General features: G+C 34.2%; 3 protein-coding genes across 5 annotated transcripts; 2 read left to right on the top strand and 1 right to left on the bottom strand.

Annotated features, from left to right (window-relative positions):
* The first annotated feature begins 965 nt into the window (after positions 1-965).
* LOC142611930 (cystathionine gamma-synthase 1, chloroplastic) lies at positions 966-5,375 on the top strand. Its single transcript, XM_075784083.1, has 11 exons — positions 966-1,639; positions 1,905-2,008; positions 2,148-2,221; positions 2,333-2,501; positions 2,758-2,817; positions 2,923-3,126; positions 3,232-3,318; positions 3,468-3,575; positions 4,451-4,546; positions 4,680-4,798; positions 5,034-5,375. The coding sequence occupies exons 1-11, from the start codon at positions 1,132-1,134 to the stop codon at positions 5,155-5,157; spliced, it is 1,653 nt and encodes a 550-aa protein (XP_075640198.1). The 5' UTR covers positions 966-1,131; the 3' UTR covers positions 5,158-5,375.
* Positions 5,376-11,834: 6,459 nt separating this feature from the next.
* Positions 11,835-16,538, top strand: LOC142605600 (SPX domain-containing protein 4). Its single transcript, XM_075777022.1, has 3 exons — positions 11,835-12,307; positions 15,565-15,730; positions 15,912-16,538. The coding sequence occupies exons 1-3, from the start codon at positions 11,978-11,980 to the stop codon at positions 16,394-16,396; spliced, it is 981 nt and encodes a 326-aa protein (XP_075633137.1). The 5' UTR covers positions 11,835-11,977; the 3' UTR covers positions 16,397-16,538.
* Positions 16,539-18,821: 2,283 nt separating this feature from the next.
* Positions 18,822-24,372, bottom strand: LOC142611955 (phosphate transporter PHO1 homolog 3-like). 3 transcript variants are annotated; one of them, XR_012840135.1, is made up of 13 exons: positions 23,470-24,372; positions 22,794-23,136; positions 22,640-22,688; positions 22,487-22,558; positions 22,267-22,396; positions 21,716-21,836; positions 21,240-21,498; positions 21,050-21,154; positions 20,915-20,959; positions 20,382-20,531; positions 19,990-20,296; positions 19,747-19,886; positions 18,822-19,142 (listed from the first exon to the last, which is right to left on the bottom strand). XR_012840135.1 is itself a non-coding variant. In XM_075784101.1 (13 exons), the coding sequence occupies exons 1-13, from the start codon at positions 24,053-24,055 to the stop codon at positions 19,043-19,045; spliced, it is 2,379 nt and encodes a 792-aa protein (XP_075640216.1). In that variant the 5' UTR covers positions 24,056-24,372; the 3' UTR covers positions 18,822-19,042. The 3 variants fall into 3 exon arrangements, 2 of the variants coding, with proteins under 2 accessions (XP_075640216.1, XP_075640223.1); XM_075784101.1 differs by having other exon boundaries at positions 19,990-20,268; XM_075784108.1 differs by lacking the exons at positions 18,822-19,142; positions 19,747-19,886 and having other exon boundaries at positions 20,059-20,189.
* Positions 24,373-26,964: the final 2,592 nt, after the last annotated feature.

Raw genomic sequence — 26,964 nt, forward strand, 5'->3', positions numbered from 1 at the left:
AAATATATAAGGAAATGAAAGAGGAAAGAAAGGGGCGATCTTTGCACTTTCCACTGAGAGAAAACAGGGACTAGGAATTGTAAACTTTGACATAGAAAGAGAACATATATACACATATTGTCCTTGGCTTACGTCCGAGGAGGTCTCTTTGTCATATTTGTCTACCATTTGTTTAGATTGTAGCACTTTAGTTTTTTAATTGAACTTCCAACATCCTGAACCTAGATTTCAAATTCATTCTCTATAAGTTTTATTGTATAAGGCTCATTGGGCCTGAGTCCAATACTTGTTTTTGGGCCCGGGTGCAATTGTGCACTTACACTATCTACCACGTTATCGAATGCTAGAGATAATTATTGAGTGAGAATTCTGAGTTCCAAGTTCTATATACCATCTTCTCAAAAAAAGAGTTATACTTATATCTACCACATTATCACCACATGTTATTTCTAATTGATGGAAAAGTATCTCATACATGATCAAGTAAATGAAAAAAATAACAAATCTTAAGTGATAAATTATTACTGGTTATAATATAAACTTATCATTAAAATCACTTTTATGTTTACTAATGATAGTTTGCCACGTAAAATTTGTATAAAAATTATTCTAAAAATATTGTGAATGTTTGTAGATAATTACGTTAGTAATTATTGAGCAAGTTATGGAATCATGGTTGGTTAGGGAACTGACTAGGGTAAAAAAGGCACTTAAAAAAAAGAGTAATATCGGTGCCATATAAAATGACACAATTTGTAGCATGGCTCGTCCACATGTCAAATTATGAGTAATAGAGATATATTTTCACATGAATTTACTATTATATCTCTCCCACTCACAGCTCATAACATGTGTTAGTTTTGACACAAATTAGACAATTTTATATAGCATTTGCAGTTACTAAAAAAAAGAAAAAAAAAAGAAAAAGGAGAGAGAAAAACCGCGTATGGTTGGTATTGGTAGCTGTCAATGCTCTTCTCTCAATAGTTCTTGGAGAGAAACTAGTGATAAATAGCAACCAAAACCAACCCATTTGCGCCTTTCTCTATAATATCATTTCTAAGTTGAAAAGATTCTCAGAGAGAGAGAGAGAAAAGTAGAGCGTCGTGTCGGTATCAGTAAACAAAAAAAATGGCCGTGTCCTCGTGTCCCCGTGTTTTCCCTTCCTTCTTCGAGTGTCGCTCAGATCCCGAATCCTCTGGCTCGCCAAAAACCAGCGGAGGATGGCAGAGGAAGCCGAGCCAGAGCCGGTTCTTCGGCAGCCAGCTAAACTCGGCTTCGGCTCAAGGAGCGATCCTTCGTTTTCCTCCCAACTTCGTGCGCCAGCTCAGCACCAAGGCTCGCCGGAATTGTAGCAACATCGGCGTCGCTCAGATCGTCGCGGCTTCTTGGTCCAACAACTCCAACCCCTCTTCCCCTCCCCCGGCGGCGGCCTCTTCTTCAGCCGCCGCCGCCGCCACCGCCGCCACCGAGCCGATCGCTCCGATCGGTGACGACGTGGCCTTGGTTGGCAAGGAAGTAGATCTGAATGCCAATCTGAATTTGGAATTACCGTTGGAGACTGAAGACAAGGAAGAGGCTTTGCCTATTCCAAAGCCCTCCATCTTTAGCTGCGATGGTAGCCTTGCCATTCATGCCGGTACACCCCTCTCTCTCTCTCTCTATATATATATATATATAATGCTTTTTATTTAGATATGATAAAGATTTGAACTTGTGGCTTCCCATTTTGAAATAATTAATCTTTATTCTTTTTAAAAGTTTAACTGACCCAATGGTACTAACTATATGTTAAATTTATGGGAATAATGCTTTGTTTATGTATGTATGTATGTATGTATGTATGTATGTATGTGGGTGTGTGTGGATGGGTTTGATTAAGGAAAAAATGGGTGTTTGTGTAGGGGAGAGATTTGGACGCGGAATAGTGACTGATGCAATTACAACTCCTGTGGTTAATACTTCTGCTTACTTCTTTAAGAAGACTTCTGAGCTCATTGATTTCAAGGTGTGTGGCTGTGGTTTGCTATACTTGTTAGTTTAGTTATTAATGTGGGGTAGCAAGAGAGTAAAATGGAACGGGAGGCTTTTATTGGGTATTTTTTGTTTGATTGGATTAATGTATGTGTGTATGATTTTGTGTGTAGGAGAAACGCAAGGCAAGTTTTGAATATGGGCGGTATGGAAATCCGACCACGGTTGTTCTTGAGGAGAAGATAAGGCATGTCTTTGTGTTTTTATTTGTTTATTGGTGTGTAGTTGTATTTAATGCATATGTGTGATCGAACGATTTAGTGAGGGTTGTGTTGTGTGTATTTTTTCTTGTGCTTAGTGCGCTCGAGGGGGCTGAATCAACCATGATAACGTCATCTGGAATGAACATTAGCACGGTCATGTTGATGGCACTGGTTCCTGCTGGTGGACATCTTGTTACAACGACAGATTGTTATAGGAAGACTAGGATCTTCATTGAGAACTTTCTTCCCAAAATGGGGATCAAGGTATAGTTTTTTCTCCTTTAGGTTTTATCATATTTGTATGATGTTGGTAATTTGTCTCAAGGTTGCGAAACACGTTCTGCATTTATTGACATTTTTAATGAGAAAGACTTAGTATTTGTGCTGTTCTTATTTGGGAAGTGTTGTTGTTTCCTGAATAGTGCGATAGAATTGGTTGGAATAGGGAATTTTGGTGCTATTATTTTTATTTAGACTTCAACAACGTCTTTGTTCTTAATTATAAATATTACCTCTGCAGGCCACAGTCATTGACCCTGCAGATGTTGGAGCCTTGGAATCTGCACTGAATGAGAACAATGTCAGTAATGGAGATAGCTGTTAGCTTGATTTCATAAGGTTCTTTATTGACTACTTAGGAAATGACGGGTAATTCTAAGTTTGGTGTCATTATACTTCCATGCAGGTTTCTCTTTTCTTCACAGAGTCGCCTACCAATCCTTTCCTCAGATGTGTTGACATTAAGCTGGTTTCAGAGCTTTGCCACAAGAAAGGAGCATTGGTCTGTATAGACGGTACCTTTGCAACACCGCTCAACCAAAAGGCCTTGGCCCTAGGGGCCGATCTTGTTCTGCACTCTGCAACAAAATACCTTGGGGGCCACAATGATGTAAGTTGGCTTGTGTTGGCTACCTGTTTAGTTTAAAAAACACAAACAATTAGGCTGTCAATAATTGTTAAGTTAAGCATTGAACAATTATTCTTTCTGCTGCAGGTACTTGGGGGTTGCCTTAGTGGTTCTGAGAAGTTGGTCACAGAAGTTCGTACTTTGCATCATGTTTTGGGTGGTGCTCTCAACCCGGTGAGACATTTTTATTAAGCATCTCATGGATTGATCTATGGTTTTAAACACTTCTATACTCATTCACAAGATTTGCAGATTTTACTTTTATCTATTGCAAATCTTATGCAACTTGAGATTCATGATGATGATTTTCTTTTCCTCAACAGAATGCCGCATACCTGATCCTCCGAGGCATGAAGACACTGCATCTTCGTGTACAGCAGCAGAATTCAACAGCGCTACGGATGGCCAAGCTTTTAGAGGCACATCCTAAGGTATTGATATTTTGTGTAAATCCAATTCCAAACATTTTGTTGCTACAACCTTATGTAGCATGAAGCATCACAAAATCTTTATTGCATCACCATTCTCCTGCTAACCTTTTGCTTTGATGACCTTAGCAATATCATAAAATTCCCATGCCCAACACCTAGGAATCACGCCGGGTTTCTTAGGCAACTCGAGAAGATGCAAGCCGATCTAAAAGTTTCACTTATCAAGTCCTACTAAAATTGGCCAAGATCAACAACTAGTCTAGCTAAACAAACACATTAGCCCAATTAAAGTTCTGTTAGAATGTATTATTCAGAAATTGTTCCAATCCCTAAACTGGACAAATTTTCTAAAGTTTCAGTTCTGTAGTTTACTTGTTTGCTTCCCTTTGAGCATTCTTATATCATATTGCCTCTGTTGGTAAAAATTTGGCAATGGCTTTTTTGTTTCTGGAATATTTTATGAAGTTTTGACTTTGCATCTTTAGCATAGGCCTTGAGTTTCAACTTCATCACTCATTTTGCACTCCTGCCTGTGCTTCCCTATCGTGTTCTACAATATATGTGTCTGGATGTGTCATCTTGCACATGTACTGATAGATATGTTTGGCAAAATTTAGAGCCTGATTTTTCTGAAAGCCATAGTCAATATTGTCCTCATCACTCCTCAATTAGCAACTTAAATTTTTTTTTTTCCTTAATTGATGATGATGATCATCAATACATGCCTTAGAAATTTGCACCATCATGTTAATCATCACTGTATGTATTATTATGATGCTGTTATAGAAAAGATTTAAAATATTAGAAATTAATTTTTAGGCTTCTCATCCTGTGGTATTTTGATAACGGACAAAATCAAATGGTATTATTCACAGGTAGCACATGTCTATTATCCTGGGTTGCCAAGTCATCCTGAGCATGAACTTGCCATGCGGCAGATGACTGGTTTTGGTGGTGTGGTCAGTTTTGAGGTGAGCATAGCTAACTGCTTTATTATGTGGACTACTGGTGATATACTCTCTAGTGTATGTGCTTCCATTAAGTAATGCCACCTTTTTTTAATTTTAATTTTTTTTTATCAATATCTATTGCTCAACTATGCAGGTTGATGGAGACCTAAACACCACCATACAATTCGTTGACTCACTGAATATCCCATATATTGCCCCATCCTTTGGTGGCTGTGAGAGCATTGTGGATCAGCCAGCAATTATGTCTTACTGGTATTCCCTCAAGTTCCTCATTACATGAATTTTCTAATTTTTTATTTGGAATGGTTCTGCTGTAAGCACCCAAGTAGATTTTATTCTTTGTACTCTAGAGTCTTAGGGGTTTAGAAGTGTAGGGATATTTTCCTACAACTATGGACCATGCCCGCGCACTTGATTATACTGGATGCATGACTCAGTGAACCAATAGCCAATTTGACTTGACTTGTTTTTAATTTTTTTGAAACAGGGATCTACCTCAGTCAGAAAGGCTCAAGTATGGGATTAAGGATAACCTGGTTCGATTTAGCTTTGGGGTTGAGGACTTTGAAGATTTGAAGGCTGACATACTTCAGGCTTTGGAAGCCATATAGGGACTAAACCTGCATCATTTGTTGTCAAAGATCCAGGATTTATAGGCCTCATAACCCATGTCCTTTTTTTATAATGATTTTCCTTAATCTACCTTCTTGTGGTGTTGCAATTGATTTTGATCATGCAATGTTCTGTTCTGTTCCTGGTGGTCGATCATTTGATATTATGGTGAATTTTTCTTAAATTTCATCTATAATGTTTGCAATTTTACCTCTTATTGTTACGTATCCTTTTTAGGGTTGTTAATTAGCTGAGTTATGTCGAGAATCAAAAGTCTAAGCTTGTTTGTTTAATTTTATTTTGAACATAAGTTGAACTCGAGCATATCACAAAACAAAATTATATGTTTAAGTTCAATTCATTTTCATGTCGAACAAGCATGAACTTGTTTACGAGCTAGCTTATTAATTTACCATATATAGTAAATCCGTGACAATTTTTTTAACCCTTCACAAATTTAAGAAGTATTACTTGAATGATCTTTTTTATTTTTTTGGGGGGGGGGGGGGGGAGGGAAGAGAATGGACTATTTATTGTCATTATACAATTAAGTCATAAAAGCATTTGCATTGGTGCTTCTAAAATTTTTTTTTGTCTATTTTACAAAAATAAAACCTACTCTATTTAAAAAAAAAAATTTAAACTATTATTTTTACAAAGCACTCACATTAGTTTATCTACTACACTCTCTTTTAATCATTTTATATGTATGTATATATATATATATATATATATATATATATATATATATATATATATATATTATTTCTATCAAAACACACTTTACTCTCTCTCTCACACAATCATTTTTCTTTTCTTTTCTTCTTTCTTCCCTCTTTTTTCACCCGCAAACTCCATAAACAAATCTCCAAACTTCACTTTGACATAAGCCCATGTCAATCCCAATCCATTTTCAGCATTTTTAGACAAATTTGAGGTTTGACTCTTCACTATCTCAATCATGGCAGTGGCGACAACAACATCAACGTTGGTTTGAGGCTGATTTGGGTTATTCAAATTGGTTTTTTGTTGGGTTTTGTTTTGGGTTGATTTTGAGTTGGATTTGTGATGAGTGTTCAGATTTGTTTGAATTGGTTTGTTTTGTTTGAGTTTTCAGTTTTTAGATTTGTGATGAGGTTTTAGCTTGGATTTGTTTTGGGTTGAACTAGGGAAGAGAGAAAGAGAGTCAGGGGCAAAGAGAGAGGAGATAGAAAATATATATAAATAATGAAATAAAAAGCTACAGTAATCGTGTAAATATACACTGTTATCGTAGTATTTTTGCATATGCACAGTATTATAAACCCACTTATTATGTGAGTAGTTTTTTAGTAAAAATGTGTAAAAGTTTGCACTTTTTCTGTTTTTCAAGGATTGATGCTATTGCTCTAAGTTTATATATGTATATTTTTAGACAAGCATGCACATAAAAATATAGTATTATATAGGGTTTTGTTAACAAATGTCCTTTGGGCATTTGTTAATGGACCATTTAAGTAAAAATTTGATACCACTTTTATGAGAAATATAAAAACTAGTAAAAAAATTACTTTTCTCTTTTCTGATAAAAATTTTCAAAAAGTATTTCTTAAACCAATATTTTCAGAACATCTATTAACTTTTTCCTATTACATATAGTTAAATCGACTTTTGTGTAAATTTTACAAACAAATTATAATGTTTGAACTTAACTCGTTTAATGGTTAAGTGAGATTGACTCGTTTGCTAAACAAAGGAATACAAACAAGCTTTTGCTTGACCTGACTTTGAACCATAACCAAGTCTTTAGATAGAGATGGTTTCAGGCCCAAACTTTTTTGTATTTCTTCTGTTTGTGTTGAGGAATAAAGTATTTATTCAGGAAAAAAAAAAAAAGTCTTTAGACTCTTTACATCATAGCATTCGTAAACATCCCTACAGGAGCAAAAACTGTTTTAAGAAACAGCTTGTAGCTAAGGCTTCGGTTTCCTTTAGTATCAGTCCCGGCACTGCATGTAAATCTATTTGAATTACTTGTTGGATATGTCTCTGGTCTTCTTGGTGCTGAGAGAATCCACAGTGGTTTCCTGTGTTAGTTCCAAATAAACTCCAATTCTTTGTTTCTTAGTTCTTACCAAAGGATGATTCTTTTAAAACCAAGTTCCTTTACCCTTAGTACTGCGTCTCTTTCTGCTACAAACCTTGTGTTACTTTGCTGTCCTTGAAACTGGTGCTGTAGCATCCCACAAAAATCCCTTTTTCTTCCCTAGATTTGGCCACATATGCTACTCCACAGTCCACACATCCTTCTCAATAGCAATTAATAACAGTCCAATTATTTTCCTTAAATTTTAATTTGAATTTCAAGGAACAATCAAATGGGCACTTAGGCTCAATCAAGGGGAAATGGTTTTTGTCTCCATCAGTGAACATTAAATTAAGCTCAATAGATGAAAATGGATGAAAATGTCTTAAGCTTTTAGTTGGATCTCTTATCATTAGAAACCCAGACCAAGTCAAAGAGTGTACATAATACATCACATAACATAGTATTAGATACATTTTTAGATTTGTAACATTCAATTTGAACCATTAAATAAGAATTTCATTAGCTCTAGTCAACGCATACAAACATAGTCAAAAGGAAGCACACAGAAACACCAAACTCTAAATTCTAACAACAACTTAAGGGAATATTAGAAGTTTCTTCAGCATCCTAAGAGAAAATACCCAAGACTTACGGGTATGGAATATTAAAAAGAGCACCTCTTGAAAATTTCTTGAAAGGAATTGCTTGGTGATTCTGATAAAGTCGTAGAAACTCGAGGGTACATTAATTGTATATGTCTTATTATTCGATGCAAGCCTTGCCTTTATGGAATTAACTTCATCGTTCATAGCCTCTTACTTTGTTCTAAAGTGACATATTCATGGCCTTGTTGAATGACACCCTTCCTCTTTTATATTCTTGTACTTGTTTGCTTATTCCAAATGGGCTTTTTAAGACTGATCAAAGACTATTCATATTCAAGACTTTCTTAATCACAATCTCTCAATGCCAAAGAGGCATTTAAAAATAGTGTTATAGCATTGACCAATCTTAACATATGATTAAATTAACTAGTAAGCTTTCCGTGCGATGCACGGATACTGTTGTAATGTTTTATGTAAATTTGTTTTTAGAAAATATTATATATACATATATTATAGCATATTTATTATAAAACTTTGTTAATAATGAGTTCATCATAAAAAGTAACAATTACAAATTGCACACATATATCTGTTATAATTATTTTGTTAAAGTAATGAGCAATAATTAAAACAACTTGAAGTAATATTGTATAATAAAAGTTGATAAAAGCATATTAATTCATTCTATATTACTGATTTTTATTATATGATGTAATAAAAAGCTTCATTACGAAATCTTTTTTGTTTTTGTTTTTGTTTCTTCAATCTTTGTTATTGCAGTATGGTGATACTTGTTATCATCATCAGTTTCTCCATCTTCAACGTTTGAAGTTTAGTTCATCCATATTTGTTCAATTTTTGAGCTTTCATCATTTTGTCGCTAAGATTTTTCATAGTATTTGTTTTTATATTAAATTTCAATGATGTTACAGTTTTTTGTAAATTTTTTTTTTGTTAATTTTCAAATAGTGCAGTAAAAAGAATTAATATAACATATTGAATTGTGTATTTTTTTTTTCTTCCATATATTTTTATCATTTGAAAGTGCATCAAAAATCTTAGCAACTATATAATTTTCAAAACCATCCTATAGATTGAATTCATTCAAATGAAGTAGAGAAATCTATTTTTTTCCTAATTTTTTTTTCAAATCACGTGGGATTCGTTCTCCAATATCAATATTTTTACAATAATTTAAATAAGTAATACCTCAGTTTATTTTTCAGCAAGATCTCTTGTAGATTCATTTAGGATTTTCTCTGCATCTCGATCAAATATCACAAAATTTGTTTTGTTAGTTGCATCAAAAACTTCAATTTTAATCATGTATTTAAAGTAGTTTGCAATTGTATATATATAGTAGTTATAGTGAGATAAATATATTATAAATATTTGGAGAGTATGTAGTTAATGTGAGTGCTTCTAACTTTGGGATAGAAATATTTATTTTTGTTTCACATTTTGCACACCAAAATGATTTTGCTTGTGATTTGACATTGCTTTCATAAAGTACTCACAAAATGTAATACCAACCTATTGTTGTATCAATGTTACTTATTATTGCAATACCTTAGCAGTTCACATCTTGCAAAGAACTTTGAAATTAATATGCATTATTTTTTTAATGTAAATAATATGATGTATTATTATTGTTTTACGTAAATGATGACTATAATTGGAAATTATTAACAAACCTGTTTCTTAGGATCTCATTCAATGCATTTTATCTTTACTATTGTCTTCATATTATTTAAAGATAAATCCTCCTATGAAAATTGTCTTGCATGTATTTTTGGTTTTTCTTGTATAGGATCATGCTTTTTACCATTCCTATCATTGAGTTTTTTTAAAGAAAATATTAAGTTAATGGCATTTTGTGAGAAAGTATATGATATTTATTAGACTTTTTTGTTATTATAAATTTTAGAAATATGCATTTGTCAATTATTTCAGCAACCTCAAGGATCTTAAGATTTATATATATTTTTGTTGCACTGGACAATGATAGAAATTTGTCTGCATAAATTGCATAGAACATTATTAATAGACAAAAGCATATTGAATTGAAATTGGGGAAAAATGAAGACATGATTTCATGATAATGAGATTTTTTAGAAGTATCATCTATACGTGAGGAGGAAGAAGAGAGTTTGTAAGAGGGTAAGAGTTTTTGCTTTGATTTACATGTGAGAAGGGTCAAACTTGGGTCATAATATATAAGGTAAGGTTTGGTTTACTTTTAAAAGGTAGTCCATTTTATAGTGAACAAATTTTGGTCTAATGAGTCTAATTGTCAAGAACAGCCCATATTTTATATAATAGTAAAAAGAAGTTACTATGATCTATTGGGTAACAGTAAAAAAAACTTAATAAAAAGAGGTAAAAAATGCTAAATTTATATAATGGTAAAAATAAGTTACTATGATCTATTGGGTAATGGTTAAAAAAACTTAATAAAAAAGGTAAAAAATGTTAAATGCAATATTAGAGTGCCACGTGGCAAAACCTCATGCACTTTCACATGAGGTCTCTGCTTTTATATATATATTGATTGATTGATTAGAGAACTTACAATAAACATCAACATTAAGCACTTAAAGAAATGTACTTAATTTTGGAATATTTTTATTGGGTAAATTACGCATTTGGTCCTTATATTTTACACCATATTTCAATCTGGTCCTTAACATTTCAGTTGTGCCAATTTGGCATCTAGCATTTCAGTGTTGTGTCAATTTAGTTACTACCATTATTTCTTTGATGGAAATTGCTGACGTGATTAATGACCAAAAAAAAAAAAAAATTAGTTTAGTGCTATATCAACGGAAAACTTTTTTTTTTTGTCGTTTGTCACGTTGGCAATTTTCATCAAAGAGATAATAGTAGTGACTAAATCGACACAACACTGAAAAATTAGAGACAAAATTGACACAATTGAAAGGTTAGAGGCCAAATTAAAGTATGGTGTAAAAGACAAGTAATTCTTAAGTGCTCCCGGAGTACGGAGAATGGTGCTCTCTTCTCTCACACTTATGATGAGGTCTACTCATTAAATTCATGATGAGGTCTACCACGATTGTAAGAGGAAGAAGCACCATTTTTTTGTGTTCTAGGAATACCTAGAATTTTCCGTAAAGTAAAAGACAATAACTGAACATGTAGTTTACTCATTTTTATTTGACTTTTGCCTCTTATGTAGAGCAATTTGCCATTTGTGTGTCATCATTCATTGTGCAATGAACAATCACCCCCAAATAATATGCCAAAAAAATATTTAGAAGGCACTCATCATTCTATAAAAAAGAAAAGTCTAAACTCTGAAAGCCACAACATATTTGAAAATAGTAATATAAGGACACATTCTTTACTAATTTTTTAAAAAATTGTTAAATGTGATATATATTGTGATTATTGAACAATAAAAATGATTACAAAACATATAGAAGTGACGTAACTAGCAGTCTAGCACCTTACTAAATTGGGAAAAAGATTGTAGAAAGTAGTTGTTTAACCGTCATTGCTATTACCAAATTCCTTTTTTTTTTTTTTTTACTTGAGAAACTTTTGCAAATTGCTTAAAACATTTGCTCCACGCTGTGGATCTTTCCATTCCTTGTTTGTGGTCCACCAAGCACAAATCACATAAAAAGAAAATTAAATGAAGAAAACAAAGGTTCCAAATCCTATGATAGGAATGGACATGATGAGACGATATTCCAAAACACCAAGTCCATCCAAATATACCAAAAACAATTACAATAGTACTTGCACTTGTAGCAGCCTAGCAAATCATAGCAAAGATTTGAGATGATACTTCCCATGCTCCGCGTCCTGTCTTGTGTGTTGAAAAGTTAAAAGTACATTAAAAAATTATCTTAGTTTTCATCGATATGCATCACTTCCACTTAAAAAAAAAATATGCATCACTTCCACTTCCACTTCCACTTCCACAATATTCCAAAATTCCATCTCACCCCTTTCGGCCTCCTGTTTAATTCACTTTTTTTTTTACACCACACGCTTTAAAGGCCCAACAACATAGAATAGAACAATCAAAACACAACACACTCCTGTCTCCGAACTCAGAAGAAACACATATACCATAATTACAGAATTTACAGCTCTCAGAATTCAGAGAGATATACGATGAAATTTGGGAAAGAATTCAAGACCCACCTGGAGGAAACTCTTCCAGAGTGGAGGGACAAGTTTTTGTGCTATAAGCACCTCAAGAAGCTCCTCAAGCACTTTCCAAATCCCACCCCAGATTTCAATCTTCATCAAAATTATCACCATGATGATGATGATGATAACAATAATAATAATAATAATATTAATAGTATGGATGGCCTTAATAACCACCTCCCAACCTTGGTGGACCTCCAGGAATGGTTTATCAAGATTCTCAATGAAGAGCTTGAAAAGTTCAACGATTTCTATGTTGATAAAGAGGAAGAGTTTGTCATCCGCTTTCAGGTTTGGTCATTTTCGTTCTTTTTCTTTTGTTTTCATGTGTATACTTTGTAGTTATATATGTGTTGGCAGTGGCAGAATCTAAGAATTTTTTCTTGGAAACATAATTGAACTCTATATATGTACGCATATTACATTTACATGTATGTCTGTTTAGTTGGAAATTGTGTAAATGAAAAAACTTTATGCTTTATGTAATAGTACATATTGTATAAAGCGTAATGAAAAATTGTTCTTTAAAGACTCAATTTTTATTGCAAAAAGAAGAGAAAAAAAATTGAATGTGATGGTATGTTTGTATTGTCTCTGTAATGTACTTATAGCATTATTCTTAATCATGAGCTACTTTTGCCTTCCATGAAAGTTTCAACATCTTGAATGGTTGAATTTAAAGATTGTTTTTTATTAGATTTATGGAAATTATAAGGTATTAACAGAATTTCACCCCCAACCTTTCCACCTAGTTCTGTCCTTGTATGTTGTAGCTATAAGTTACATGTATGTATGTGCCTTGTAATTGAAATAGGTGATTGGGATTTGCAAATATATATACCAATATATAGAGCTAAATGTATATATATGTGTCTTCCAATTTTAATGGGTAATTGAGACTTGCAGGTTTTACGTTATAACTGATTAGTATCATCAAATGTTGGATTGTTGAAGTGTGTAGAAAACTTGACCCCATTTAAGTTGGTAACTGAAAACTTAAATTATGCACTCCCTGATGCTGTAAAAAACTAATTGGGAGGTACAAGTCTTCAACAAAGTCTAAAGGGTTTTAGGATGAGCTGGGCAGGAGTATATTGTCTGGAATGTAAATGGAAGAAAAAGGTATTTGAATGTGACCACCTTTGTCATCTTAGTTATTTGTGAGATGGGGATGATTGGAGAAGTTATTATGCATAGAATTAGAGTAACATGGATGAAGGAGAGAGTTGATTGTTGTGTGATTTATTGAAAACCTATCAAATCAAGTAATACATGTGTAAGATGGGTTGTAAAGAAAGGAGGCTTTTCTGGAACTGTTTTACCTTACGTGTAATAGGGACACTTCAGTAACCGATCGTATGCAATTTTGTAATGGCAGTGTACACTGAGCTTTGAATTTTATCAAAACAGTTCAAGACTGGAGTTGGAGTCTTTATTTTCTTTCTTGGACCTAATTTACTCAACTTTAGTGAGAGGCAGTGGAGAGTATAAGTTTTGTTGGATCCCATCTAAACAAAGGGGCTTGAGGTTAAATCCTACTATAAAGCTTTAGTCCCGATTGGCGAAGTGATTTTTCCCTATAAAAGCATTGGAAAGCCAAAGTTCCAATAAGAGTTGCATCCTTCTTGTTGGCTGTAGCATTGGGAGAATCTTAACTATAACAACTTGAGGAAAAGACATATTATCATGGTAAAATGGTGTTGCATGTGCAAGGGGAATGGAGAAACGGTTGATAATTTACTTCTTCATTGTTCTATTGTCTGATAGTTGTGGACTATGGTTTTTAGCCTTTTTGGGAGTTCAATGGGTTATGCCTAAAGGAGTAATTGAGTTGTTTGCTTGTTGGCAAGGTGGTTTTAGTCGACACTGGTGCTTATAAATTTGGAAGGTGATTCCTTATTGTTTAATGTAGTGCATTTGGCAGGAAGGAATTCTTGTATTTTTTTTTATTTTATAGGAACGAACTCTATTGGATCTGAAATTGATGCTTCTCAGATGCTTGTTTAAATAAATGGTAGCATCAGGATTGTTTTCTTTTTTGAACTTATTAGATTTGGTTGATCATTGCAACTTTATTACTTAATTATGGGTGTACCTATTGTGTTCTTCCTGTGTGCTTGGGCTATGGCTTTCTCTTGATTTAATAAAATTTGTTAATTCTTGAAAGGAGTATGCATGTAAAAAAAAAAAAAAACCGAAAATTAAAATAATGGAGATTATGTGTATCTAAAAAAACCAACTTTAAAACCCTTTTTTTTTGGGAAATATATCTAGTCCAATTTTGAATGAAAAGGTGTAAAATTTAGAACCAGTTCTTTGAGCAACTTTTTTTTTTCAAAAACAATTAAATCTATTGTATTATTTCTAGCTGGCCTGGTTCTATGACATGCCTAACACACCTTTGAAATATCAAGAAGTTTATCAAAGCGCCACTGGTAATAATAATCTTCTTCATAGCTTCTGGTTGGACCATTATTCTCAAAAATGCCCGACCTCCATTATCAACAGTAACTAAAATAGGATTTCCTCAGATGGTCCTATTTGTAACCCATGAATTTATATTTGATACCCATTCCCTGAGAATCAATTCAACTCAAATTTGATGGATGATCCACTCAATTAGGGAAAATCAGTGAATTAGTTGTGATCTGATATATTTAGCACAAATCAGTGAGCAGCTGTTCAATATGTATTTATTTAATGCACATGCATGTAAACACACTCGTCTGTTAAAAGAGTTAACTACAATATATAGTCTACCCCAGATAAATAAGTTTTAAACTGAATTTAGACAAACTAAATGTTAACCCAAAAAGGTTCTAACTTCAGTCTGGGTAATTTGGATATAAAACAACACTAGTTTAAAATTGAATTTTGTCAGAACTAAACTAGTTTTCTGGTTTTCCAAACACCCCTCCCCCTTAACAATCTTTATTTCTTCATCATCTAATGAATAACAAGAATTAGTTCAAAAACTATCTTCCTAGGAACCATAGAAACTAGTGTACTTGTACTTGTCTTAAATAGGATAATTGGGGATCAATAGTATCTTCAAAATGGGTCCTTAATTTATGTTCTTGGGTTTGGACAGACTCCAGGTTGTGACTCTTCTCATGCAATTTTTTGCCTACTAACTCAAAATCACGTGTGACTTATCATTGTCATGACCACTGCCCACACATTCCCCATCTTTGTCACACATGATGATATTGTTTATCATTGTTCAAGGTGTAGAATGGGCTCCGGTGGCTGTGATGGCCATATGGCAGTGCCACTACCTTATTACTGCCCTAAAATTTTGCAAGTGCCCCATTAAATTGGTTGAATTTTTTTTTTCTAGTGATAAAGTGATAGTCTCATGCTTTGTCTGTATCAGACACTATAATAGATTTAAGTCTGCAATGTAGTTATTTATATGGGAGCCAACTGGTCACTGGAGAATCCTATGGGATGTTATTTATATTGCTGTTTTCATATCAGAATGGCAATGTATCATCCAAGTATGTAGCACTGTTCTTCATTGATTCTTATTTGCAATTTTTTAATAGGAACTGAAGGAAAGAATAGAGCGACTTAAGGAGAAGAGCAGCAAAGGCGGAGTTTTTACATCAGAGAGTGAATTTAGTGAAGAAATGATGGAGATTCGGAAGGACTTCGTAACCATTCATGGGGAAATGGTGCTTCTAAAAAATTATAGCTCCTTAAATTTTGCAGGTACAACATTTGCTTCATTTATTCTCCTATTCTAAATTTAACTGGCCAAGTATGTAGCACTGTTCTTCATTTATTCAACATTTGGTAAGGGATTTGTTGCTATTTATTGGGGACATGATGCTGCTAAAAGTATATACTTTTGTCACTTTCTAAATCCATTTCCTTTCTTCTGCTTCATTAGGGCTAGTTAAGATTTTGAAGAAGTATGAGAAACGAACTGGGGGCCTGTTACGTCTACCTTTTGCCCAACTTGCCGTTCGTCAACCTTTCTTTACTACAGAACATATTACAAGATTAGTCCATGAGTGTGAGGCAAATCTTGAGCTCCTATTCCCATTGGAAGCGGAAATTATTGAATCTAATCCTAGTACACAAGACCAATCAAACCCACCACCATGTAATGCAACAAAAAACTTATCTGAGACATCCTCAACTCTTGGAGGGGAAACTGTGTATCTATATCGTAGCACACATGCTGCAATGAGAGCCATACAAGCCCTTCAAAAAGCAAGCTCCACCAGCAATCCATTGTCATTCTCAGCCTTCTTGAGAAACCAGGATGAAGAGGGTACAGGTGTGGTAACTGCTGAAAACTCTGCTGCAAACTCATCAGCCTCCTTGCCGAATGATGAGGAGGATGATCAATATGATTCCCATTCTGTGTAAAAGGAACTTTGTCTCTATGGTTGCTGTAGCGCATCTTCTTTTGACTTCTCTAGTTAACAGGTTGGAATTGAATAAATAGGTCTTCATGGCTATGTGTACAATCAGTTCCACACTTCCACAGCCAAATAAATTGTTATTCAAATGAATGGGTTAGTCGCATGTCTAGCATTATCTTGAAAGTTTTATTTGGCAGATTCAATACTTTATATGGATGTCTTCATATAATTACACTCAAGTAGTCCAGTTGTTGATGGGTTTATCTTTCAAATTTTTTATTGACAGGCAGTTTGAGTATTAAGAAAGTGCTGCTACTTAGGATCTGATGGAAGCAATCTACAGTCCAAGACCTCAACCGCCGCTCTAATCATCAATCTCTCTTTATTATCCCTTAAAGGCCACTAATTTTTCACTTTCATTTATTTTCCTCCTAATAACCATAATTTTAAAATGTTCTTTTTTGACCTCATGCAGTATAATGAAATTCCTCAGTCCTCACATTATTCCATAAGTACTCCTTTGCCCCTCAAGTTTGTTAGTGGAGAAAACTGATAAACTATAAATTGACGTTCATCAAATTTAATTTTAAAACTTTGATGTTGACGTGGTGCAGTTCTTGTTTGATTTATAGGGCTCTGAAAACTGAATCTTTTAAATCTTTACATTTTACTACTCTTGTTGAGTCCATCTTATTCTTAGAACACCTGGACTACAATGATGTCTCAGGAAAATCTCTCTCTCTCTCTCTCTCATTTTGTGATGGGTTGTAGAGGTTTGATCCCACAACTATGTCCCAGGGAATAGCAAGGATAGCTATGGAGCTCAATCATGGTGGTAAAAAGCAATGGGTAACAGGGCATAATTTCTTTTTATTTATTAGTAAGTGTACGTGCAAGTTAAATTTGAACTTATATGGGAGAGTAAATAAGCTAGCTAACAGTACATCTCAATGAGAAAGCTCAAGAGTGACAAAAATACAAGTTTTGACATCATAATGTCTTGAGAAAAATAAGGTGATTGCAAGAATTTAAAGTAGACAAAGGATGTACGTGGAAAACCCTAAGAAAGAAATGAAAAACCACGGTTTGAGCAAGAGAGAATCACTCATGTTCTGTTTAGCTTTGTATTGTATGGAAAAAGAGGTATCTCTTATATAATAAGGATGTTCTTCCTTAAAAGAGAGACTTTGTTTTCTACCTTACTTCCTTATCAACTTTCTACTCTCTTCTCAAAAGATCTACTTGGGTTCTTACCCTAATAGTCCAGTTGCATGTTTATCTTAGAGTCTGAGGAATATGGTTGAGTACAAAGACAAGTGTCAAGTCATCATTTTCTTATTTTGGACCTTACTACAGCTAAGGTACTATTTGGTGATTGGAGAGAGAACACTAACATCAACATTGTGGCATGAGGGTAGGTGACTTTGCCATTGCATGGGGAACAACTTTTGAGAAATGAGGGGGACATCAAGGGTGCTAAAGATGATACACGTGTCCTTGAAGTGGTCCAACATGCACTCAGCCAATGAGGGTTGTTTCTATAGTTGCTGACCTTAGGAGATCACTATCTCCCTTTTTGTGAATGCTTGAGTACCCATGTCAGATGCATATCTTACTTTCTTCCCAAGACAATCACGCCCTTGGCACAGGCTAAAGATAATATCTTGTAGCCAACATTTCTTCTCCCTTGCTCACAGTCACTCCATGTGTAAGGTCTAAATCCAACCACATCGACACTCTCCCATGCCTTGGTTGGTGTACTGTACAGTAAGTTACACACATCTAGTGGGTCTTGAACTCATAACCTCACCCTCCAACTAGTGCTTACAAGAGGAGGAGGTGCCAGTTAAGCTAGACCTCATTGGCAGGTATCGGGGCATACGATGTGGCTGAAAAACTCTTTAAACTCCTTGCAGGAACATGCATAAACATAGTCATATACTAATTAACCCACCAGAAACAGTAAGGGGGTCATTATTTGAGCTATGCCTTATCTGAAATTTTAATCCTTAAAAACATTGAACAATCTGCTGTTGGCAGGTCAGTCAAGTAATAGAGTTTTCATTCATAAGCAGCCAGCTTTTCTAATAGGGCAAAACCCTGAAGTAACACAGTCTGGGCTGTAGATAAGAGGATTTCCCAAGACCACTTGGTTCCTTTTCCATTCATTTTTTCTATACCACTTTATTCTCTTTTCAAATAATTTCAATCAACTACTTAATGAAAAAGAGAAGTGGTGGTTTTAGGAGTCATCCATCAGAATAGCTAGGATTATGGTCTTGTTTGCTGTTTGATTATCTGCTTTAAACAACAAAAATAGTCATCTAATTCTAATCTTTTGTTATAATGGAAGGAAATATTTGGGCCCTTAGCATTGCTTAGTTATTTATTCTTGCTTCAAATCCAGTTACTGTTAGTGCTGCATATTGTAGAGTCAAACCCAATAATTTGTATTGACAGTAGAGTCTATCAATATACTCTTTTTTTTTTTGTTATTTCTTATCTAACATCTCAATTTAACTCAAAATTTTAAAAAAGTAAATAAAAGAAGAAGAAGAGAACTAAAGAACAATAAGTAGAAAAAAAAAATGACATATATGAAAATGATGATCTCAGTTCTTCCGTCATCTTTCTTCTGCTCTGTACATGTCTATATGTCCTTGTCTTCATCGTCATCATAGTAAAAAGGTAGTGGTACTGACTTGAATGCCCGATACTTCCCAACATTGTTTAAGTGTTCATTCTCCAATCTGATCGGTTCAACATAAATTTCTCATTAGTATATGAGGAGGTTTTGGAGCCTGGAATGTGCCCTAGGCTGCTCAAGTTTAGGTCTACGCTTAAACCAGGTCTTGTAAGCAGTTCTGAAGCAATTCAGCTATGCATATACTGTTAAAGAAAAGAATTTATGCATATTCTAACTGATTTGCATGTGGCTGCAACATGATCTGCTGTTTGATTTTCTTAACAAGTAACCTAATCTTCATCAACACCTTAACTAAGTCAAAGAATAGTTCATTTTTATGTACACAAGGGAAAGGCAAAATGAAGTTCATTTTTTTTTTCCTGCACTCTATTCTAGGCCACATCAATTTATTAGTTAGATGCCTACAGTGCTAAGGAAAGCATTACTTGCCAGAAAGCTTCTCGAGTTACACAAGCGCATATCAGCACAGTAACACTTTGAAAAAATATGTAAGATATATGCATTGCATCTCTTGTAGAGTGCTCTGGATCTTGAGGTATATCAAAATTGCTAGACTCCCTTATTCTATGCTGTAATTACTTTCAAGTTGTTATATTTGTGCTAATAACTAATAAGAGGATTGAATATTACAAATTAGTATAGCATACCTGAAGAAATTCCAAATGCCACGACGAATGATCTCCAAGCAGGCTACTATCGCAACCAAGGCTTGTCTATGCAAGAAAGGGGTTTCTGTAAAATCTAAGACTGACTGCATCCAAGCGAGTCTGAGTAATACATTTAATACCTGCAGTTAACATTACCAAAAGTTGGTAGAAAAAAAAAGAAGACGGGATTAAGACTCTTCCTTCAACTACCACCCCAACCAAATGAAAATGCAATACACTTGCCATAGCTACAAAGTAAACACTTCTGTTTGACACAAGGATTTTATCTCTCAGCCATGGATTTTTGGAATTCCTTCGCAAAAGACCCCAATCTATGACAATGTCCCAATATGTAGCAGCCACTGTTGCAACACCTGAACTGACTGCAGCTATGATCCTCCAAGTCATCACCCTTTTTAAATCATAAGTAGTCCTCATTGCAACTGCAATAAGTATCAAGAAGATTTTCAACCCATTAAGCCCTTGCATTGCATCTTTCTCCTCCACGAAGCGCCGAAGGCTCTAAATCATGACACTCTTGTGAGCAAAACTGTTGCCATTTGTGTTAAAGATGTATGTGCAACATATCAAGGAAACCTAAAATTAGCAGCTAGTGTTGTTGTTGCCCTCACTACCTGAAGGAAACGGATTGAATATGGAATGATTGCTACAATGAAATAGAAAGTTTGAAAAACACCACTTTCTTTGCAATTATTTGATCTTCTTTTGAAGTCACCCCAACCATAATAGCAAACATAAAATTCCAAACTTCTGAAGGCTTGCACCTGAAATTATATGACTGTGTTAATTGGAGCCAGCAAGACATAAATCTTCATGAATGTCAACATATAACTTGGCCGATTTGCATTACATTTACAAGGGAAACTAGGATGAAAAAAATATGTATCTGTAATAAATAAATGTTGAGACCAAAGAATAATCATAAGGACTTATTTGGATTGATCTAATTATGAAAAGAAGTCATACATCAGATAAGACAGTTGCTATCCAAATCTATGTGCTTTGTCACAAAGTTCCAAGATTGAAGGGCAAAATATTAATCAGGAGGATTGCTTATGATGTTGATCTTGAAATAATTCACCAAGTATACAAATTAACTCAAAAGCACGACAAGTATCAACATGTTAAATTAAGCCTGATGCCTAACCTGGCTAGTCAGCTGGTCTGCCAAGAAAAAATCTGGAAAGGTAACCTTCAGATGGAAAAAGAGAAGAATAAATTTTTGTTTTTATTTTGATGGATGTGAATGATATGTCTGTGCAGAAATTCTTATCCCTACTACCTTGTAAAGAGGAGCACAAAGACAGTGTAATGTAGATTGGATGAGGAAGAAGCGACTTGAACGGAAAATGATATTGATAGGACACAATATTATAAGAAGCACAGCCTGCAAAGATGGATCAATAGTTCAAACTCATCAGGGTAAATCTTGTTATATGAAAAGTTTGATTATAAAGGTTGTGCACTCTTACAGTAAGTAGGCCTAAAGGAACTAATTCAGTTAAGGCTCTGAAACTTTTAGTTCTCGGGTCCATCTCCATATCTAAATTTGAGATTACTCCAGCCAATGCCAATACAGCAAGACCTGAACTAAGAAGAAATACTTCTCTGTAACCTAAATCTCTTCCTTGCTTAAAGCCAAAAATAAATGCATAATTGATTCTATAACGCCTCCAGAAGTATAAGTTTGCGGAGTGCATGAGCATATGTAGGACAATAAATCCAAACAAACTGCAAAAAGGTGCACCAAACTTAGTATACCAAATAATGTCAGTATGCAACTTTAGGAGAAAGCTACTAAAAGTTTAAAAGCAAACAAAGGAACGAATGTCATATAAATAAAAATCAATAGACATAAAAGAAAAAAAAAAACAAAATGGTTTGTATAGGGGAACATTTTCTCTAAATACAATATGAGAATAACTGTTTTCAAAGGCCTGGAACTTACCTGTAAAGAGGAAACATGTTTTCCATATACTGAGTACGCCCCTCGTTCTTCATGATATCTCTTGCATGTACAAGCACAATGATGGCTATTACAAGTGCAAGTGAGCAGCCAGAGAAGAAACCTGCAGTTTTTTAACATGTAAGCAGATTTTATATAGATTGGATTTTTGACAAGCATAGACAACATCTAATTGATTGAAAAATCAGTAGCCAACCCTACAGTTTGAGACCATGGCTTTTTTGTTGTATACATGATGGCTAATCTCTATTTTTCATTCAAAATAAAGGGAAAAAAATATGCAGAGGCCATTGAACAGCTTTGGAACTCGATATCACATACTAAAACATTAAAGGAAGCAGATGAAATTTCAACTTAATTACTCTGAGATTAAATGAGACACTTGAATATGATCAATCAAATAAGCCTCTATTTCTACTTCAACTTTGGAAATTTCTTTTATATCATGTGCTCAACCCTCCTTAACTTTGCAATATCTGTACAGCATTTGCGCTGTAGTACATAGCACAGTTTCTTCTGCTAGCACATCTTACCTAAGGAAAATGTAATTCTATGTCTTTCCCTTCTGGCTTTAGGTCTTAATGTGTCCATTCCTTTTCTATGATTTCCATTTGCAAAGTGCTTTATAAAGGTAACCTCTACCCTTTCCATGAGCCTGGTAACCTATGGAGGCACAAGATGGATAAGAAGGCAAAGCTTCATAATAGAATCCTTTAGAGTAATGCAAGCTGAATTTCCTGAACAATTACGAACCTCATCAGAGCTACCAATATAAGAATTGTCCACCATCTCCATGTATGTCTTTGACGCATTCCTTGAAGTGATCTGTGCTAATAAAGTTAGTATGATCAAAGTAAAAAGCTTGCAGTCATGGATTGATGAGCTAGAAACATAAATTTATTAGACCTTGTCATACTTCTTCATAATCTTTGAAAAAGCCAATTGATTCAAGAAGCTGTCACATTCATTAACAATAGGGTCAGTTAAGCTCAACTAAGAGCATTGAAAAGAAAATTCACATTGTGGTTAATCATATAAGATTTGAAGAAAGCCATAATACCAATAGCTTTTCAGAAGTCTTAGCTTTTGGTAGAATTCAATAAAAGCCTGTGTCATTTGTTGTTCTGCTTTCCTTAGCTCTTTCCTGCTGAATGAAAAGTCTGAATTTGAACTCATGAGGATGCCTTTCAAGGTAGACACTGGAGTTTCAGGTGTGACATTGATCTTTACATGATTCAAAATGTCTAATGAAGCTGGTCTAAAGCCCTTTATCTCCTCCTTGTTTCCTTTGGACTTGCTATGCTCACAAGCCTTTTCTATATGGTCTTCTTGTTTTTCTTCATCTTCTAAATGTCCTTCACTGCTCATCTCAACTTCTTGAATCGCATCCATATGAGACAGTCCTTTACATTGGAAACAATGTGGAATTTTAAAGGTGTGCAAGAAATTTAAATTATCAAAAAGTAATCTTTAATCTAATTCAAATAACTATCCCAAATTTATAAGCATTTGCTATACTAATTAATAGAATATCTCTTTTTTTAGGATGAGCATACTTGTTTTAACTAAGGACTAAGGTTATATCCCGTGCACAAAACTCCCACTTTTGTGGGATTTGGGATATGTGATTGGTAGCCAACCATACCCCTAATATACTTTGTGTTAACTACTTGACCAAAAATGCAGGAAAATGAAAATAAATACATATCTGGTCACAGAATATTGATTCCTCTTACCAGGTTTTCTTCCATTTATGGAATGAGCAGCCGTGGCTGAAGGTGAGGATGCCCCGTTGCTGGAAATATTTCTTGGATCAGATCCATTAAATTCCATCACTGGATCATCTACCTTTATTCGTAGAGCAATCAAAACATCCATCTGCTTGGTCAATTCATTTGCCTCCTCCATCACTGCCTCCACCTTCTTCCTATAAAAGTTGATGACTTTATTAAACTCATCATCAAGCCTCCTAAAAAACACAAGCTCATACTCTCCCCCTATTTCCGAGCTCATAAGGAACATGGTTTGGTAGTGCCTTTCAGACGACTCCTCTTGCTGCTGCACTACTGCATTAACTAGAATTACTTCATCTTCGTTCTTCTTGGGAGAGCTTCTGTGCCGGCTAGTAAGCCCACTAAAAGCTCTATAGAGGGACACCCTTCTCTGCAAAGACCCTCGTGAGGTTGATGCCTTTGGTGTTGATGGGTTTCTCTTTTTGAACTGCAGGATATCTTTCAAGACTGTTTTGAGATAGTTGTAGTCCATGTATGCTTCTTGCCATTCCTGCACCATCTGTGACGCAAACTCCTTTCCAAACTTCATTTTCTTTCACAAACAACCTCTTCTGCAGATCAAAGTAGATGCTAGTGAACAAGCATATGGTTAAAGATATGAGTTGAAGCTTTAGTAGGCTTTGCATTAATGAGCTTATTTATGGGTCTAGTGAATATGGTCAAGAAAATATATTTATCTATTAGCAGATGATTGATATCCTCTAGTATCTGGTCTTAAAGCTTGACAATCGTTCTTCCTTTTTTAAGCCTGAGTGCACAATCTATATACCTTATAGAATTTAATGTAAAGAAGAGACAAATGATCATTTTCTCCAACACGTATAAAAGATTATGATTGCAACACATAAAATAAAAAACTAATGTGAAGGCTCCACTCCTATATCACAATCCTTAACAATCAATCGGTTGAGAAATTGAGGCATCTTTATTATTAATTTTTGCTTTAGTTGTAAAGATTATTGGTCTCCACTCTCCGCCAATCATGATAGAGATCCTTTTTGTTAAAGTGAATATAATCTGGTCGGCCAAAACTCAAGAATGTCATGCACGTATTACGTATATCCTGCAATCAGGGACTGTGTTTGTGTCTTTAAATATTACTATTAGCTCATCAAGCCTCTTGTTTCATACACTATATTTAGGAGTTCTCAAAATAACGGAATGAAATGGAATATGGAGTGTATAGTTTTATTACTATTATACTACCTTTGTTCTTTTATATGTTTATTCAAAATGTTCTTGTAAATGATTTGGTTAGCATTTAATGCAATTTTTTTTCCCCTCTCAAAAAAAAAAATAAAATAAAATAAAATAAAAAGGGTAACATTTGATTTTAAGGCAAGTAGCAACAACTGTGTCATGTTCATCTTTTAAAAGGTCAATTCATGCTAGCCTAAAGAGGAAACTGAGTTATGTCATATAGGACAAACATTAATCTTCAAGAACATGCAATTCATTGGAAATCGAATCTGCAATCTGCATATCAAAGACAAGTATTAGTAATTTTAGAGAAAGAAATAATAAGGGTTAAGGAAAATATGAATTACTGAAAGGGCATTGAAAATATCGAAGCTATTAGGTTGGCCATGATAGTAAATTGAATGCCATTTTGTCCCACCGTGTTGCATTAAGATTAGGTATGTGTTGGTTGTTCGTATGTCTTTATATTGTTTACCTAATCATTTAAATTGAAATAACGTGAACATTGGGATTTGGGACCATGCTCTTATTTATTTATATAAATTGCCAATTGGTGGTCTCTTGAGACTCTTGTACAGTTACTGTTTTAAATTTCTAATCTGTGTGTGAATAAAGTTATTTTTTTCTTTTCTTTTTAAAGCATAAAAACAAAACTCTATAAAGTTTGCACTAGTAAATCATGTGTATTTGCTAAAAGGTCAGGACACAGTCATGAATCATGACCAAATTCAAATAATAATGTGGAGTAAAATTGGAAAAAAAAAATAAACTTACAAAAAAACTGGCTCGATCTTTGTTTATTTCTCCAAAGAAAAGTGTATTTAGTATTGGGCAAATTACTTCTTCTTCTTTTCTTTTTTAAAAGAAAGAAAGTTACATTTAATTGTAAATAATTTAACTATTTAGTTCTACCAAATTTTTTAAAACTATTTAGTGACTATTACAAATTAAATTAAAGTTTATGGTCTCAAAACTTTCTAGTTTCAAAATTTTAAAATCTCAACTATTTTCAGCAAACAAAACATATCAAATTTATACTTCTGTCCATTTTTCTAGTAATGTTGTTTGAGTACATCTGGGTAAAGCCGTGAGTTGTACTAATAGTCATAGTGTGAGGTTAGGTTTTAGATATTGGCTAATACCATGTGATAAATTATGTATGAAGAGGGTTGTTGAATGTTGATGCCAGAGGCTAGGCTCAGAGAAAGGACAAAACTTATGTAAAATATTAATACTTTTATTTCTTAGGTTTCCTGCTTAAGATTGAGCCATGTGGCTACTTAACAAAAAAATATACTTTCATCCAATGTTATGAATACCGTTTCGGACCCTGTTTCGGTTTGCCTATTGGAACGGAATGTTTCGGTACCGGCTTATTTCGGCGTACCGTTTCAGTGTGTTTCAGAATTATTGCTATTTTATAATAAAAAATATATATTATTAATAAAAAAACCTATATAAATTATTAAGAGTTTTAAAGAAGTTATAAATACATATTTCAACTAATATGTAATTTTTAAGCCAAAATAATAATAATAATAATAGGTATTAGTTCAATCATTTATAAAATATAATAAGAGTAATAATATGATTAAAAAAAAATCCAAGAGTTAATATTAGTAGGTGGAATAAAGTTGAATATTCTATTTTTATTGTTAGTTGTGTGGGGCTCACAAAAACATAACAAAGAAAAAATTCAAATTTTAAGACAAGTGACAAGAGCATTACGTGGGCTGGCAAAACAAAGTAACAAACAAAAAAAATTAAAACAAAGACATAGCATTAAAGGAGGTTGACGGTCAAAGCACATCTCCATTTAGTCATTTACCTCTACAGCACAGTGAGCACACAAATAAAAAACGAAAAGGAGGCAGGACCGGAACCCACCAGAAGAAAAGAAGAAGAAGATGCGTTCAACCCACCAGAAGAAGAAGAAAAAAACAAGAAGAAGAAGAAGGAAAAAAAGAAAACAAGAAGAAGAATGGTCTGAAACCCAGAAGAAGGAGGAGGTAAGTTTTTTTTTTTTTTTTTTTTTAAGCCAAAATCTGGTACCGGCCGAAATATGTATTTCGGCCGGAATTGGCCGGAATTGTCCGGAATGACCGGAATGGCCCGAAATTGCCCGAAATCTGACCCGAGGTGGAACGTGGGGTATTCTGGTACCGGTTTGCATACCGGAACGAAAAATTCCGGCCGTTCCGGCCGGAACGGAACGGAATCAATAACAATGCTTTCATC

The sequence above is a fragment of the Castanea sativa genome, chromosome 1 (assembly GCF_040712315.1).
Source record: "Castanea sativa cultivar Marrone di Chiusa Pesio chromosome 1, ASM4071231v1".
Lineage (NCBI taxonomy): Eukaryota > Viridiplantae > Streptophyta > Magnoliopsida > Fagales > Fagaceae > Castanea > Castanea sativa.

What these genes read in the sequence shown, in the direction of transcription:
- LOC142611930 (XM_075784083.1), top strand. Translation starts at nt 1,132, where the DNA reads ATGGCCGTGTCCTCGTGTCCCCGTGTTTTCCCTTCCTTCTTCGAGTGT. An exon ending in TTCCCAAAATGGGGATCAAG is followed by an intron (nt 2,502 to 2,757) that starts GTATAGTTTTTT and finishes TTACCTCTGCAG; the next exon opens with GCCACAGTCATTGACCCTGC. An exon ending in TTTTAGAGGCACATCCTAAG is followed by an intron (nt 3,576 to 4,450) that starts GTATTGATATTT and finishes TATTATTCACAG; the next exon opens with GTAGCACATGTCTATTATCC.
- LOC142605600 (XM_075777022.1), top strand. Translation starts at nt 11,978, where the DNA reads ATGAAATTTGGGAAAGAATTCAAGACCCACCTGGAGGAAACTCTTCCA. An exon ending in AGTTTGTCATCCGCTTTCAG is followed by an intron (nt 12,308 to 15,564) that starts GTTTGGTCATTT and finishes ATTTTTTAATAG; the next exon opens with GAACTGAAGGAAAGAATAGA. An exon ending in TAGCTCCTTAAATTTTGCAG is followed by an intron (nt 15,731 to 15,911) that starts GTACAACATTTG and finishes CTGCTTCATTAG; the next exon opens with GGCTAGTTAAGATTTTGAAG.
- LOC142611955 (XM_075784101.1), bottom strand. Translation starts at nt 24,055, where the DNA reads ATGAAGTTTGGAAAGGAGTTTGCGTCACAGATGGTGCAGGAATGGCAA. An exon ending in CATAAATGGAAGAAAACCTG is followed by an intron (nt 23,137 to 23,469) that starts GTAAGAGGAATC and finishes TCCAATGTAAAG; the next exon opens with GACTGTCTCATATGGATGCG. An exon ending in ATATTGGTAGCTCTGATGAG is followed by an intron (nt 22,397 to 22,486) that starts GTTCGTAATTGT and finishes GTGCCTCCATAG; the next exon opens with GTTACCAGGCTCATGGAAAG.